Raw genomic sequence first — 16,988 nt, 5'->3', positions numbered from 1 at the left:
AGTCAATAGTTGATACAGCCTCAAGATACATGCTCAGACTATAACCCAAAATGTACATGTCCCAGTAACACAGTGACAGCAACATGATGTGATAGCCTGTCAGTCATCTGCAAGAATGGGTACAGAGAAAAAAAAATAAAAGAATGGGAACAGAGGCAGTCCTTACTGGACAGTGTCTGGCTCTTAGAAGGAACAGACATGGAAGAGGCCCTACTGCTTAGCCTACTACCAGCACATACCTGTAAGATGTCTTTGTTGTGAGATGCTCCGCCAGTGGCCAAAATCTTTGTCTTGGGCACTGCAAGGAAAAGAAAAAACTGATGGCTGTAACTATCTCCCAAGACAAAAAAGACTTTTTCCAGAGTTCTTCAGCCACAACGGGCTTGTACTGGGCCAATGCCTCTTGCTCATACAGGACTCAAGGAGAGACCCAAAGCTGGTTCTGTCCATGCAGGCTTGTCACAAATAATTTGCTTGTGAGGCTGCTGACCTCTTAATTGTCTTTATTTTTTTTTTAAATCATTAAATAAACAAAATCTGTCAACAAACCAGGAATAGAAGGGAATTTACTAAATTAATAAAGGCCATATATCCAAAATTTAGAACAAATTCTTAACAGAAGCATTTAAAAGTATTTTATGACTGGTGTGCTTCCCAGACCTCAAAAAATGGCCTCCAAATGACCCCTGCCTCCAGATATTTAACTTCGTGTTGTTCCTTCTCACAATCAATAGGGCTGACTTACATGGCCAGTAGGATATTGTGTCAATAGTGGAGTGTATGTTCCAAAACCAGGTCATAAAGGACATTGAGACTTCTATCTTGTTCTGTTGTAGATCACTCTCTTGGATTCTTCACTTTGGGACAGCTAACTGCCATGTCATGATGACACTCAAGCAGTCCTATGGAGACACCTACATGGTGAGGAACCCCAGTGTCCTGCTAACAGCTGTGTGAGCTGGCCACCTGGGAAGCAGATCCTACAGCCTGAGTCAAGCCTTCAGATGACCACAGGCCCAGATGACATACTGACCTCAACCTTAGAAGAGACCTCAGCCAGAACCCCCAAGTTATGTTAATCCCTAATTCTTGATTCACAGAAACCATATAAAATAATACATGTTCATTGTTGTTTTAAGCTGCTAACTCTTGAGGTAATTTGTTACACAGCAATAGATAATAGTAGGAACAAAACATAGACTCATACTATCCAATATACTGTCACATAGTACTAGTTATACTAGCTGTGCCTATAAAGCAAGAAAAATAAATAAATATATAAGAATTGAAAAAAAAATAGGGACACCTGGGTGGCTCAGTGGTTGAGCATCTGCCTTTGGCTCAGGGCGTGATCCTGTGATCCTGGGATCCCGATTGAGTCCCACATCGGGCTCCCTGCAGGGAGCCTGTTTCTCCCTCTGCCTATGTCTCTGCCTCTTGCTCATACAGGACTCTCTCTCTCTGTCTCTCATGAATAAATAAATCTTTAAAAAAAAAAAGAAAACTACCCTTGTTTACAGACAATAAACTATCTACTTGAAAAATTAAAAATAGGCAAACTAATAAGATTGCCAGACACAAAAATTAACTTGCAATAAGCAATGGCATTTCTAACAATAATCAATTAGCAAATGTGATAGAAAATAAATTACCATTCACAATGGTAACCAGAAATGCAATGTAGACAGGAAATACCTTAGCAATGAATTCAAAAGTCTCTATAAAGAAAAAAATCAAAACTGTTCTTAAAGTACAAAAAGGAATATCTAAGTAAATTAAAAGATATTCCATGGTCCTGGATGGGTTTGAGCTAACATTATAAAAGTGTCATTTTTTTACATTAATTTATAAATTCAACGCAACATAAATAAAAATTCCACTGGATTTTTTTCAAAGAACTGAATCAATTTAGCATAAAATATTTATGGATAAATACCCATAAATGGGTAAGACCACACTGAAAAGAGAAAAATGAGGGGGTGAATTGCTATATTAGATATTAAGACATGTTTTAGGCTGAACTGTATCCCCTTAAAATTCATATGTTGAAGTTCTAACTCCCAGTACCTCAGGATGTGACTGTATTTGGAGATAAAGACAGATATATGTTTAAAGAGGTAGTTAATTGAAATGAGGCCATTAAGTGGGCTCTAATCCAATATGGTTGCTTTCCTTATAAGAAGAGTTTATTAGGACACATAAAGGGAAAACCATGTGAAGACATAGGCATCTACAAGTCAAGGAAAGAGAACTTGGATAAACTAACTCTGCTGACATGTTGATCTCAGACTTTTAGCCTCCAAGATTGTGAGAACATAATTATCTGTTGTTTAATCCATCTAATCTGTGGTACTTTGTTATGCAGCCCTGGCCAACTAATACATACTACAAAGCCATAATAATAGTTTGTTCCAAGAACAGACCGATAAACCAATGGAGGAGAAAAGGGAATGCAGAGAGAGACTCACATGTATATAAAAATTTGATAAATGATAAAGAGGGCATTACATATAATGGGGGAAGAAAGAACTGGGTCACCATGTGGAAAAAATATTAAACTGAATCCCAATTTATACCATTCACAAAGATGAACTCCAGAAGGATTAGAGTCTTAAATGTGGAAGTTACACGAACAGTACAAAATGTAAAAAAACATTTCTGCAGCACTGGAAGATGGGAAAATAAGGTTAACAGACAAATAACAGAAGATGCTTGTGACCCAAAAAGCTGATATGGATCTAATATTCACATTTTTAAAAAATCTTTATTTATTTATGATAGTCACACAGAGAGAGAGAGAGAGAGAGAGAGGCAGAGACATAGGCAGAGGGAGAAGTAGGCTCCATGCACCGGGAGCCCGATGTGGGATTTGATCCCAGGTCTCCAGGATCGCGCCCTGGGCCAAAGGCAGGCGCCAAACTGCTGCGCCACCTAGGGATCCCTGGATCTAATATTCAAAGTATACAATAAATTCCTGCAAATCATTAAGAAAAAGATGGGAAATTCAATATGGGGTAAATGGTAAAGGATATAATTTTTTTTTATTTATGGTAGTCACAGAGAGAGAGAGAGAGAGAGAGAGAGAGAGACACAGGCAGAGGGAGAAGCAGGCTCCATGCACTGGGAGCCCGATGTGGGATTCGATCCCGGGTCTCCAGGATCGCGCCCTGGGCCAAAGGCAGGCGCCAAACCGCTGCGCGACCCAGGGATCCCAATGGTAAAGGATATAAACAGTCGATTCATGGAGGAAAAAAAGTAAAGTTACAAAGAGCTGTTCAAAGAGCAGTGTTAAAAAAAAAAAAAAGAGCTGTGTTAATGGAAAAAAACACAAATTAAAGTAACACTGAGATACTAGTTTACATTAATCAGATTACCAAAGGATTCAAAGGTGCTTTATATGTTGGTGGAGATGCCATAACCCTCATGCGTTGACATTAGACCAATGATTTCAGAAAAGCAGACTCTCAGCCTCTCTGTCTCTACCCACTCCACTGAGCAGCAGCAGCATCTGGCCTCAAGTTAGAGCTCCCTCCAGCCAAAGTGAGCTGCTACCTGGGGAGGGTGCCACGAGGGCTTGATGGGAATCAGAACTTGAGGTAACACTGAGCTGCCAGGGTAGCTGTGGAAAGAGACAGACATGCACCCATTAGAAAAATAAGCTGTATTCATCTTCCAACCTGAATAAAATCCTGCTGATTTTGGCACGTTGGAGAGCCTCTGTAGGGAGGACTCCAGCTTTCAAGCTTGTACAATGCTCACCAGTTTCCACTTAAATCTGCCTGTTGTCACCTGTCTACTTCTGCAGCCTAGAGAGGGCAGGTGGGGCAGGGGTGGTGGGTGCTGGGAGAAGGTTCCTTGCACCTGAACAGCAACCTAGGCTTGCTACACTGAGACCCCAGTTCCTCATTCACTACCACAAACCCACAGCCAAGACAATTGAGAAAAACCAACAGCCCGAAACAGAAGGATCAATGTGGATGGACTACCTTACGAGGAAAAGAACCCATGCAACAAAAGGGCAAATCTGAAAAAATTCTGATATTTATCCTCTGGTTTATTTGAATGGGCATAGAATCCATAAAAGAAGAATAAACCATTATGAAGAAGAACTGAGACACGAGAAAGAGTTCTAAAAATTAAAAAACGTATGAATACAAACACATTTAGGCAGAAAACCTGAACAGTAGAATAAACCTGACAATATCTAATATAACCTGAAAGATACAATCCAGGAAATTCCCTACAATTTAAAGTGATAAGCAAAGAGACAAAAATAAAGTAATACGACACAGAATCATTTATCCTTTTAGAGTTGTTCAGTCTACAAATGTTTAGGGAGAGCCCAGTTCCCACATGGAAGTGATTTAAGAAGTGGGAATGGGTGGTTTAACAAGACATGAAATTCTTCCTCTCAGAGAGCTCATATTCTAGTTGGGGAAGGACAGACAATAAACAGATAGATACATTAAAAATAGAGCATGATAATGACAAGTTCATCTTTTCTAAAGTTTGTTTGAAAAAACAATAAGTTTGTTTATGTATGTATGTCCTCTCTACACTCAATGTGGGGCACAAACTTACAACCTCAAGATGAAGAGTCATATGCTCTTTTTTTTTTAATTTTTATTTATTTATGATAGTCACAGAGAGAGAGAGAGAGGCAGAGACATAGGCAGAGGGAGAAGCAGGCTCCATGCACCGGAGCCCGACATGGGATTCGATCCCGGGTCTCCAGGATCACGCCCTGGGCCAAAGGCAGGCGCTAAACCGCTGCGCCACCCAGGGATCCCCTCATATGCTCTTTTAACTGAGCCAGGCAGTTGCCCCTATAGTGACAGGTTCCATAATGAAATAGAGCAAAGTGTAATTAGGGCCAGAGGGCCAACATCTGGGTTTCTCAACCTTGGCACAGCTGACATTTAGACTGAATAATTATTTGCTGTGGGGAGCTGTTGCACACACTACAGAATGTGTAGCACTATCCCTGGCCTCTGCTGTTGAGATGCCAGTAGCACTCTCTATTTGTGACACCCAAAATGTCTCCAGATATCGTCAAGTATCCTTTAGGAAAGCAAAATCACCTCTGTTGGAAACCACCAGTCTAATATGAGTAATAGTAAAAAGAACAGAGGAAATAAAGGGAAAGAAATTATCGGAGAACTAATATAATTAATTTTCCCAAGCTAGAAAAAGTCAGATATATTCAGGCGAAAGGTATACATAGGTGTACCTTATCTCTAGGTATGAGGCCTATACCTAGACTTTAGTTGACAAATTTCAAAATGCTAAGAAAGAAAAGATTCTAGGGAGCACCTGGGTGGCTCAGTGGTTGAGTCTCTGCCTTTGGCTCAGTCCTGATCCTGGGGGCTTGGCATTGAGTCCCACATCGGGCTCCCTACAGGGAACCTGCTTCTCCCTCTGCCTATGTCTCTGCCTCTCTCTCTGCATCTCTCATGAATAAATAAATAAATAATCTTTTAAAAAAAGAAAGAAAGAAAAGATTCTAGAAGATTCTGTAGAGGAAAAAAATATCATTCAGATGGGCTTCTCACTAGCAACACTAAAAGTTGGAAGACAATAGAATGTTATTTTCAAAGTTTTAAAATAATATGATTTTTGACTCAGAATTCCACATACTGTAACAGTGGCATTTAACTGGGAAATATTAAACAACTTTCATACAGTCAGAGATCATCCCTCATACCACATGAAAGAATTAGTCAAGGACATCCTGAAGCCAAGATGAAACCCAAATACAAAACCACTTAGATGTACAATATAATAAACAGTGGTAATCAACGAAAGCTGCCATGTATATAACTTAAATAATTATTGCTGCATACTGTACACTGAACAGTAACATTCGGAACTGGAATACTGGAGGTAAAGAAAAGATGGATGAGAGGAAATAGAATGTCTTCCAGTGGAGAATATAATTACTGAAGAGAATGTAAATTCTAAGTGTTGATCAAAAGCAATGTGTTTATATACATGTTGAAAAAAATTTTTTTAAAGATTTTGTTTATTTATTTATAGAGACACAGAGAGAGAATGAGAGGCAGAGACACAGGCAGAGGGAGAAGCAGGCTCCATGCAAAGAGCCTGACGTGGGACTGGATTCAGGGTCTCCAGGATCACGCCCCAGGCTGCAGGCGGCGCCAAACTGCTGCACCACCGGGGCTGCCCCAAAAAAATTTTTTTTAAAGATTGATTGATTGATTATTTATAGAGACACACACACACAGAGAGAGAGGCAAAGACACAGGCAGAGGGAGAAGCAGGCTCCGTGCAGGAAGCCTGACGTGGGACTCGATCCCAGGTCTCCAGGATCATGCCCTGGGATGCAGGCGGCGCTAAACCGCTGCGCCACCAGGGCTGCCCTATATGTTGAAATTTTAAAAGTAATTACTAGGGACACCTGGGTGGCTCAGTGGTTGCGTGTCTGCCTTTGGCTCAGGTCATGATCCCAAGGTCCTGCATGCAATCAAGTCCCACATTGGGATTCCTTTAGAGAGCCTGTTTCTCCCTCCCTATGTATCTACCTCTTTCTGTGTGTCTCTCATGAAAAAAAAAAATCTTGAAAAGAAAGAAAGAAAAAAGTAATTACTAGAAAAAGAAGTAAAGCCTCAAGACTCAGATGCCAACAATGGAAATGCCTGCGGGGCCAGAAGGGAGTAACCAAGTGGATTAGGCTAGTATATGACAGCACCTGTGCTGATGTGGCACCTGAGTGAGCAGGCCCGACCTAAAGGTATTTCATTAAAGAATTAATGATGCTAGCCAAACATGACAAGTTCTGGAAACAAAAGCCCATACTCAGGTTGTCAGTTTACTACCAATATCTGTTAAATCGAAGAGATGAAGTCAAGAAAAATCAACCAAGGACTCATACATGATTGTTCATGGCAGCCCAGTTCCTAATACTGAACTGGAAAGAGCAAATGAACATCACAGAACAATGGATGAATCGATCACGGTATAATCACGTGATGTGCTACCCCAGTGGTGCAAGAGCTGACAACTGGTAGCTACACTAATTCACATGGATGGATTCATGAACAGAACGTTGAGTTATAGAAGCAGGTCACCTAAGAACACACACACAGCAGCTGGGAGAAGGATGCCTCATGTCTGCGCAGCCGTTTTTTGGTTCCAAGCATGATCATTTATGTAATCTTATTTGGAACCCAGCAGAGCTGGCAAGACAGGTTTGCTATTGCCTTTAAGCTTGCTAAGAGGATAAGTAATTTTATGCGTTTCTGCATAAAACTGCTTTAAAGGCTGGGAAGGGTGGCATAATCCCATCACCCCTCCAGGGCCCAGAAGGACTTCCTTGCTCTTCCGGCCTCTTCCCGCACACCGTTGGAGCCAGCCCCCTAACAAAGTGTCCCCTCCTTCTGGCCAGAGGACCCTTCATGCCAGGCACAGGGCGCGACCTCAGCACCATCCCTGCCCTGCTCACTGATTTCACTTTTCAGGGGATTCTGAAATCTTTGGAGACTTTTGGGGAATCTCTTTTTACACTCTGAGTGATGGAATGGAGAAAAATGGAAGAAGCTTAAGAGGTTTTCTACCCTCTCTAGTGATAACAGCTGCTGCCCAGAAGGACAAATACCTCTTAGAGACCAGGACTCCACCCTCCAGCAGAGGCCCCCACCCCAGACCATTCCAGTGCCATCAGGAAGGGGAACTCACTGCCCATTCCATAGCTCAAGTTCTTAGAAAATCCCTTTCCTCTGTGAGTGCCCCTCTCCTCCAACTTGCCCGGCTCTGCCTTCCCTCTCCAGACCTCTAAGTTTTGTCAGTAGTTCCACATCCCCACTCTTCCACATCCAAGCTGAAATGCCCAGAATGTGCCCCACAGGCAGATGGTCCCAGCCTAGACCTTGCCCACTCGCACTGCCCACATTCTCCAGGTCTAGAGCTTGGGATGTTTCATCTGCAGGTTGGTGGTCCAAGCTACAGAAAGGTCTCTAAGGGCTACAGCTACTCACCAGGAGGTCAGGCAACTGGGGACAGAGCAGAGAAGCAGGAACATTCCTCCTCCTACTCCCCAAGGACCTATTGACTCACCTTCTCCCCAGCCACCAGAGGCCAGACTCCATCTCCGTCCTGCCTCCATAATGAAGCCTCAACAGACACTGGTGTGTGAAGCCTGACCTGAAGGTTGGGAAGGGTCTCAAGTACCTCAGGGCAGGAGGGTCCTGGCCCCAGAACACAGCCCACCAGCAGCTCACTTACTGACTCGGTAGCCCAAGCCCTCGGCATGAATCCTCTTGGCCATGAACTGCCCTTCGATCAGTGCCCGGATCTCCACATCCCCAGGGAATGCTGAGACCTGTCCCCAAGAGAAAGTAGGTATAGAATGAAAACCCCCTGTGGTCCCTTCATCATGTGTGCGTGTGTGTGTGTGTGTGTTGTCTGTTTACACACCAGCCCAGACCTGGCATGTCACAGGCCTCCAGGGCAGCACACACATAGCTGGCCTCTTATCGACTACGCACCTGTCACACACGCTCACACAAACACATCACACATACGTACTCCCAGCCTCACTCATGCTCACTTTGGGAAGCAGAACATCAGAGAGCTAAGTCTCAGGCTGCCAAGGGTTCAGCTCTGCGCCTTCAGCTCCACGGCCTTGGATAAGTTACATAAAACTCGCTGGACCTCATTTTCTTTCTTAACAAAATGGAGGTTAATAGTGGTACCTGTGTTTCAGGGTGGTTTTTTTTTTTAATTTTTATTTATTTATGATAGTCAGAGAGAGAGAGAGAGAGGCAGAGACACAGGCAGAGGGAGAAGCAGGCTCCATGCACCGGATGGAGCCCGATGTGGGATTCGATCCCAGGTCTCCAGGATCGTGCCCCGGGCCAAAGGCAGGCGCTAAACCGCTGCGCCACCCAGGGATCCCCTTCAGGGTGGTTATAATGATCAAACTAGACAACAGTGCCTGGTCTAGGTGTTTGATACTGAGAACCTGGCTGACTCTGAGAATCCACAGCTGTGGGGTGTCCCTCAGGCTAATGCTGACAGGCCTCAGCCCGAGCATTGCCCTGCCTTAGCCCCTGAGACCAGTGACAGACCCTAGGTCTGACAGACCATGATGGGTTTATGAAAAAAGGAACAAGCGTATCTTCTCTGTATGAACAACAGAAACCAAAGAGACCCTTTATCAGAAGACTGAGATGGGCCCTAACCCCTATACTTTGTGTAACATTTTCCACCTACAACCCAATATGTAATGACTTCATCAACCGCAAATCTGATGTCAACTCTAACGGCAACAGTTAGTAGACCGTGAGTTACTGAATCCCACGTAGGAAAGGCCTCACGGTGTAGCCTCCTGTAAAACAGGAGCTTCAGTGCCAGTGATGGTGGGTTTGGAAGCTTCCTCCACCACTCAGGCCCTGGTGACTGGGGCACATGATTTAGCATCTCTGGACTTCAGGATACCAGGATACTCTGAGCAGTAAATGAGACACAGGAAACCCCCAGCACAGTGCTTCGAGCTAAACAGCAGTCAATAAATTTTTAGTATCTCCCATCCTAGAGGCCTTTAATCAGGAAGAAATTCCTGATCTGGAGACAGTGTGTGTCCTTAGAGCACACTTAGCCTGTCAAGGCAACAAGCTCTGAGACTCTCAGTGGCAATCAGGGGACACTGCCCTAGGACTCCTCTGTGAGAAAGAATGGCGTCTGCTTTAGATCCTGCAGATTCCCCAGCACTGAAATGCACTCTGGCACGCCAAAATGTTTGCTCTAGCAATCGCGGAGTAAATGAACAAAGTCCCTAGCCTAGCAGAACTTGAGAAGCGACTGTTCAATTTAATACCCCAAAACGGAGACAATTTCTCTCCATTAACACCCCCACACGTACCTTGAGGTTTTCTGCATTAAATCGGTGGCGCCCAATAATTTCAGGGGTGATCTCCATTATGTCAAAATAAAAACCTGAAACGAGACCAGGAAGGGGGCACCTGGGTGACTCAGTTGGTTGAGCATCTGACTGTTGAGTTCGGCTCAGGTCACGATCTCAGGGTTGTGAGATTGAGCTCCACATCAGGCTCTATGCTAGGTACGGAGTCTGCTTAGAATTTTCTCTCTCCCTCAGACCCTCCCCCTGCTCATGCTCTCTCTAATAAATAAATAAAATAAATTTTAAAAAAAGATTAAAAAAAAAAAGACCAGGAAGAGATTTGCTGTTAGTAATCAAAGATAAAAGATAAGCTTCTCGAAGACTTAGGTAAGAATAGGGTGAATCACCCCACATCTCTGTCCCCCAGAAGACAGGAGAATACCCCTCGGTCTCTGCTCTGCAGCAGGAAGGCTGGGAACTGGAAGGGTCTGGCTAGATGCTCAGAGACAGTTTTGCCCACTCTTACCAGACAGCTGAGGCCAGAGCCGGCCGCCCAGCCACGCTGGAGATACCGGCATAGGTTTGATGGAGGATGGCACACCCCCTCCCTGCTAAGATGGCCTGGCCCAATGCTGGGTACTTTTCCTAATGAAAGGCTGCATCTGGGGCAGAAAGCTACATAGAGAGGCACGCCAGGGCAGAGCTGGAGCTGTGGCTGCCATCTCTGATGCTGTCACCAGGGGCTCTGAGGGGGACAGAAATGCAGCTCTGGCCTGACCTTCCACTCGAAGCATGAAGAACAGATCATAGGGTCTCACACTAGTTTGGAAGGCCCACAGAGCAGGATAGACAGATAGTGCTTCCCTTGGCTTGCACTATGGCCCTCCTCTATGCTTTCCCCCGGGGCCCCAGGCCCTGTCCCCACTGCCAGCAGCTGCTGCACTTCACAGGTCTGGGCATCACCGCACAGCCTACCCAGATTCCCACCGTTCCCCATCTCCGTGGACCGCAGTGCCTCAGAGAAATCACTCCAGGAACAGGAAGCCGACTCATCACGGATCTTCTCTCTCATGAGGGAGCCGTTTTTAAAGCTGCAGAAGAGCACACAATCCTGAGGGGGGACCCAGTGCTTGTTCAATGGACCCATGTTTTAGTGAACAATCCCAGGTAGAAGGGCTGCCGGGCAGACCCCCAGTGAATGGCAGAGATCTGAGGTTCTCCCTCTGGGATCAGGCCCAGCAAACATCCCTGGGAATCACTGGGAAATGCACTTGTCCCAGGTTCTGTTTACAGAGGTTGCCACAAAGGCACCCCAGGGAGACACGGGTGGGGTGGGGGGGAGCTATGGTTTCTACACATTATACCACCCGGAAAATGGAACTAGACCTACATACTCTCCAATGGTTCCTTGGACCTAGAGGGTTAGAAACTCCTGAGTAGACTCTAGTGGGTTTTCAAAGCTCTGTGATCAGAGTACAAAGCACACCTCTTCCATGATGACTGTCGGGGGCAGGATGTCCTTCCTACTATTTGTTGAAGGTCTACCACATGCTGGGCATCTCATAACACTATAAAGTAAACCTTTCATTCTTCCCATTTTATGTGCAAAGCACAGCTCAGAAATGCCAGGGGGTCTGCCCCAGGTGACACAGGATATAGGTGTTGATGATGGCATTGGAACCTGGATTTGGGGAGGCCTCTAGATCCTGGGTTCTTCCCCTCCAAGTTCTGCTGTCAGAAAAACCCAATCAGTCCTGGGGTCTCAGCTGCCATAAGAGCCTGCTGAGCAGAATAACTTGAGGGCTCCAGACTGAGCCAGAGCTGCCTATACTCCCTCCTGCCCACCAAGCCTACCACAAGAGCGCCATGTAGTGCTGGGGATCAACCGGATTGCAAAAGATGTGCCCTTCCAGTGCAGGCATGGGCTCCTGGAGCCAGAGAAATAGGGTGTCGCTGGTGCCCAGGCTGACCTGGGAAGAAATGGGCAGAGATGAGGCATGTCTCTGCCTAGGCCCACCAGCCCTGACCCCCATCATTTCACTCCTCATGCTGCAGACCTCAGATTAAATGCCACTTCCTCAGAAAAACCTCCTCTGACCCCCCACACCATATGGGTCCAAAGTTAGCAACCAGATTTACGCTCTCATGGAAACTGTGGGCCAATTTTCTAGAACCTAACCACAACTGCATCTAAAGTTTGGGTGACAATTGGTTTCCAAGTGACTTTCCCACTACACCCAGAAGGGCACAAGTTATGTGTTCTTTATTCATCTGGGGAGGTCACAGTCCTATGGCCCAATGTCTGTCCCTCTACCACTGTACCCACCAAGACTGGCCACTGTCAAGGGGACCTGCCTGCCCAGCAAAGGACATGACCTTCTAAGAAAGAAGATATGAGCAGGCCCTGGGGCCTGGGTCTTCCTATCCCCTCCCCTCAGCTGCCTTTTGGACCCTCTAATAGCAGCAAAGATGCTGTCCCTCATGGCAGAAAGTTCTGGCTTTGCCTGTGTATATCAGAAGTCACCTTACCGCAATGTCACCTTCCTCCAGCCTCATGCCTGCCAGCGATGCTGAGAATGGAAGGGGAGCCTCTGGTTAGGTGGAGGTCAGAGAGAGCCATAAAGCAAACCACAGTCACCCCCAGGTGGGAGCCAGCTCCCACCTCCCACAACAATCCACATGCTAGGGTAGAAGCAGGAGCAGGGTGACCTGAGGGCTCAGGATGGCCCAAGGGAAGATCCCAGGGGTCAAAGGGGATAGTTCCTGGGGTCAGGGCCTCTAATCTAAGCTCACTAAATGTCAAGTGATTGAGTGAAAGGAGAAACGTGGGAGGGATGGGTGTCCTCCATTGCTGCTGCCATGGGGTGGGGGGAGGCAGAGCCTTGGATCCAGGAGCCCCACCTCTGAGAACTTGTCCTGTAGGGATAAGGGACAAGACAGGATGTGCAGGTTGACACTATCTGTGCTGCCCAAGCACAGGAAACCCCAGCAACTGCCACCGTAAGGGATGGGAAATAAAGGTAGGACAACAGGAGGGCCCTGGACGACCATTAGAATGATGCTGCACAAAAACATTGCCTGGGTTAGTTAAAATAACACGTTTGCTCATGAGCACAGAAAGGAAGGCAGAAGGACAACTATCAAAATTTTAGCTGTGGTTATCTCTGGGTTAAGACATAATGGATGATTTTTACATCCTTCCTTTGGTCATTCAGATCCTTTTCTGCAGTGGAGAGGTATCCCTTTGTGAGTTAAGAAAAAGAACGTTGAGCCTTGGTTAGTCTGTTTGCTTGTTATTGTGGTTGTTTTAATGAAGGAGCAACTAATGCATTATTTAAAACAGCAGCAAACTAAAGGTCAGACTTAGGGAGGGACCAATTGATGGCTACCTGCCTGGTTTATCTCCACCATTCAGCCTGAAACCGAGGTCCAAGAGAAAGGATTGGAAAGCTGCTTCTCTGTCATTCCTGCTCAAACATGCCCAGAAGCTCACTTCAGTGGTTTAAAAGGCCCATTCTTCCCCCTGACATTCTTCTAGTTGATAGAGGAGGTACAAGGATATGCCTAATGAGACTCAAAGAAGTTATTTTCATTCTGAAAGGAAAGGAGATGTAGGCCACAAAAGGGCAGAACTTCCCTAAATTGGTGGTCATATACCAACTCTTCTTCTCTGAGAGAAGCTAGGTCTCCCAACTTTTAGGGTGAATGGGAACTGGGTCCTGAGTGTCCCCTGGGAGCCTCATATCATACACCACAGGCTGGAGTTGCCCTTCAAACCAAGGGACAGAGCATGGAGCTTCCACCTTGCCACTGTGGAAATTGGGCCATTGTCCCCCAGCCTCTGCCTCTCCTTCACCTTTGGACCAGGAACACTGGGATCCCTTCTCCAAACCTTCCTCTGTTGGGTTCTGTACTTTGTGTGTGATAGTCTACAGAAACCGCTCAGGAATGGGAGGGGCCTTTGTCTGGCTCCTGTGGTTACCTCCAGATGCCAGAGCCAAGGCTTTCCCTGGAGGGAAAGTCCTAGCCAGGACACCAAGATGGCTACAAGTGTGGTGGGCATGTGCTAGCTGTGCCCTCAGCTCCAGAGCAGATAGGCTGGAAGCAGACTGAGGAACACCATGAGCATTATTAGTGGTGTTGCCTGTAATAATAGTAGCAACTTCAGTTGATAGAGGAGGTACAAGGATTTGTATCAGGTTTTTCCCTGATCCCCAAAATACATACAGGTACTGCAGAAAATATGGATTATAATAATAGTACTAAAAATGTAACTGTCGTTATTAAGAATGAATCTTAACAAGGACCATTTGCTCTATTTCAAGGCATAAACTCCACTCCTAGAGGTATGTGTATCTCTATTTATTTTTGATGCCCACATCCTGCTAGTGGGTGTTGAAATTGGGAAGAGGGCTGAAGGCAGAAAACAACTGAAAAGAAATGTGTTTAAAAGGAGAGCAGAGGGATCCCTGGGTGGCGCAGCGGTTTGGCACCTGCCTTTGGCCCAGGGCACGATCCTGGAGACCCGGGATCGAATCCCACATCGGGCTCCCGGTGCATGGAGCCTGCTTCTCCCTCTGCCTGTGTCTCTGCCTCTCTCTCTCTCTCTCTCTCTGTGACTATCATAAATAAGTGAAAATTTAAAAAAAAAAAAAAAAGGAGAGCAGAGCCACACTCCCTCACCATGGAGAGAAGTAGGAGAGGCTCTAAGAAGGAAGTCAGCCTTCCTTAGGACAGCAGATGTTTGCCCCACCTGCTCAACAGCCCTGTCCTCTGCCACGTACCTAACACCCACTTCCTTAGAGCAGGAGCTTAGGATGGTGATTTGGGGTGGAGTTGCCAGAAAAAATGGAGGACACTCAGTTAAATTGAATTTGAGAGAAACATACTTTGGGGCATCCCAAATATGCCCAGTATAAGAAAATCATGTGTTATTACATAGAATTCAAATATTGCATGGGATGCACTTATACTAATTATTCATAGTTCCTCTGAAATTCAAGTCGCACTGGGTATCCTGTACCTGTGTTTGCCTGGCAACCCTAATTTCGTGGCTCTTTAGGAATGGGCTGCCGGGGTGGGGCTGAAAGGCCGCAGTCGGGCGGTACAGTGCGGCTACCTGGCCTTTCTTCAGAGACCTGATGACCCCTCCAGGAGCAGCTAGGAGAGGGACAAAGTGTTTTTAAGAGGAATAATTCATACCTACATATCAAATGAAGAGGAGGAGACCCATCAGGGAGGAAGGGCTGGAGGAAGTGAGGCGTTTAGTTTGAAACAGAAAAGGTAGTTAGGGAGGGGTGGGCATGACCGCCTTCCTTAATCGCTGATCATTGCCACTTGTGGGGCAACCCTCAGCAGCTCCAGAGAGGGCAGAGTCAGAGCCAAGGTTGGGCATGTACAAGGACTCAGATTTCAGGTCAGCAGTGTGGCAGGCGGCCAGAGAGGAAGGGCCACAGAAGGATTTCCAGAGGCTGGACTAGTCTTCTCAAATGTCCAGCATGGCTACTTGGAGAGTGAAATCCTCCAAAATACTCACCAGGGTTGTCCCCAGTGAAGGCCACCACTTTGCATCCTGGAGGAAATCCATAGCGCTGGACATAGTAGGAAGAAATGGCCCCCTGAGGAGGAAAAGCAAGCATGCCTCATTTGAGGCAAATCCCACCTGCTCAGCACAGCCCTCCAAACTTCAGGTCACAATAACGCTATGTGCTCCAGATCACTGGGCATGCACTCACATCAATGCCTGTCGCAAACCAAAGATGTCTCTACCGTTCACAAAAAGCTGGAGGAGCCCAGCACCGACCTAGAACCAAAGTATTAGGTCATCCCACTGCCTTGAACACCACTGAATTTTGAGAGGCAGGTAGAACAAACCAATCGCCAACTTGTACTAGTTTTGTAAGCTCCCAATTCTGAAATAGCATTAATGGTAAATAAATAACAAGGGGGCACAGTAAGCAAATTCACGGAAGAAGATGATGCCTCACACCCTCACTCTATCAGCCCAGCAATCTGATTAAGAATAACCAAACACGCAAGTGCACGGGTCAACTTCCTAAAGAAAATAAACCAAAAACAGCAGTGTGGAGGAGGAAACGCCGCTGGGGAGCATGGCCCTCAGAGCTCCTCTAAAGGCAGCTTTTCCCTCTCCCTCTGCCTGCTGCTCCTCCGGCTTGGGCATTATCTCTCTCTCTGTGTCAAATAAATGAAATCTAAAAAATAAAAAAAGAAAAGAAAAACACTTTTTTCCCTTTTCCTGACTTTATCTCAGTTCCCAAAGTTTAAAACAAATGGTGCATTGTCCTGGTATCTGGAAAGAAAATTTTGCTCCATCCAGAAAAATTTTGGATTTACATCAGAATAAGCCATCTCCTGGGAGAGAAATGTCTTAGCCCTGGTTGCCTCAGAAAACAGGCTGAGTCAGGGTTCACATGCAGGTGGCTTATTTGGGGAAGTGATCCCAGGAAATGAGACAGGAATGGAGCACAACCAAAGTACATGTTGGTCAAGCTGGTCATCACTGTGGGCAATGTCTGAGGAGCGGTGTGTGAAGGATCTGAGGGCTGTCCTCCCGGGGACCCGACAGGGAGCACAGGCCCCCACTGATGAAGGCTGCCCCATGGGGTGTTAACTCCCTGGACCTCCAGGTTTGCAGAGCACCAACGTGGAGTGACAGAGGCCCAGGCAGAAAGTGAGATACAGTTCGGGCTGGGTACTGCCTGGTGATAAAGCCACTGCTGGCAGGGATCCCTGGGTGGCTCAGCAGTTTAACGCCTGACTTTGGCCCATGGTGCGATCCTGGAGACCCGGGATCGAGTCCCACGTCGGGCTCCCGGCATGGAGCCTGCTTCTCCCTCTGCCTGTGTCTCTGCCTCTCTCTCTCTCTCTCTCTCTCTCTCTGTCTATCATGAATAAATAAATACATAAATAAATCTTAAAAAAAAAAAAAAGCCGCTGCTGGCAAGACAGATGGGTGAGAAGGCTGCGAGGCAGGGCTGGAGAAGCATCCCATCCCATACATCCCAAGTATTTTCCTGCAGAAAACGAGAAAGCTATCTGGGCACTACCCGCATTAGAAGGGATGATGGGAGGGATGCCTGGTGGCTCAGCGGCTGAGCGTCTGCCTTCG

The 16,988-nt window shown here is 46.3% G+C and overlaps 1 protein-coding gene across 3 annotated transcripts in view; it reads right to left on the bottom strand.

The window, feature by feature from the left end:
* XYLB (xylulokinase) overlaps window positions 1-16,988 on the bottom strand; it is a 52,886-nt gene that overhangs the window by 14,774 nt on the left and 21,124 nt on the right. For all 3 annotated transcript variants that reach the window (XM_055321270.1, XM_055321269.1, XM_055321271.1), the window contains 7 exons: window positions 15,396-15,477; window positions 12,389-12,429; window positions 11,714-11,829; window positions 10,835-10,950; window positions 9,881-9,954; window positions 8,242-8,338; window positions 240-298 (listed from right to left, as the gene is read on the bottom strand). In XM_055321270.1, coding sequence (XP_055177245.1) covers window positions 240-298; window positions 8,242-8,338; window positions 9,881-9,954; window positions 10,835-10,950; window positions 11,714-11,829; window positions 12,389-12,429; window positions 15,396-15,477 — 585 coding nt within the window. The remainder of the gene's footprint in view (window positions 1-239; window positions 299-8,241; window positions 8,339-9,880; window positions 9,955-10,834; window positions 10,951-11,713; window positions 11,830-12,388; window positions 12,430-15,395; window positions 15,478-16,988) is intronic.

Source organism: Nyctereutes procyonoides, unplaced genomic scaffold (genome assembly GCF_905146905.1).
Source record: "Nyctereutes procyonoides isolate TBG_1078 unplaced genomic scaffold, NYPRO_anot_genome, whole genome shotgun sequence".
Taxonomy (NCBI): Eukaryota; Metazoa; Chordata; class Mammalia; order Carnivora; family Canidae; genus Nyctereutes; species Nyctereutes procyonoides.
This window is presented reverse-complemented; position numbering and strand designations above follow the sequence as displayed.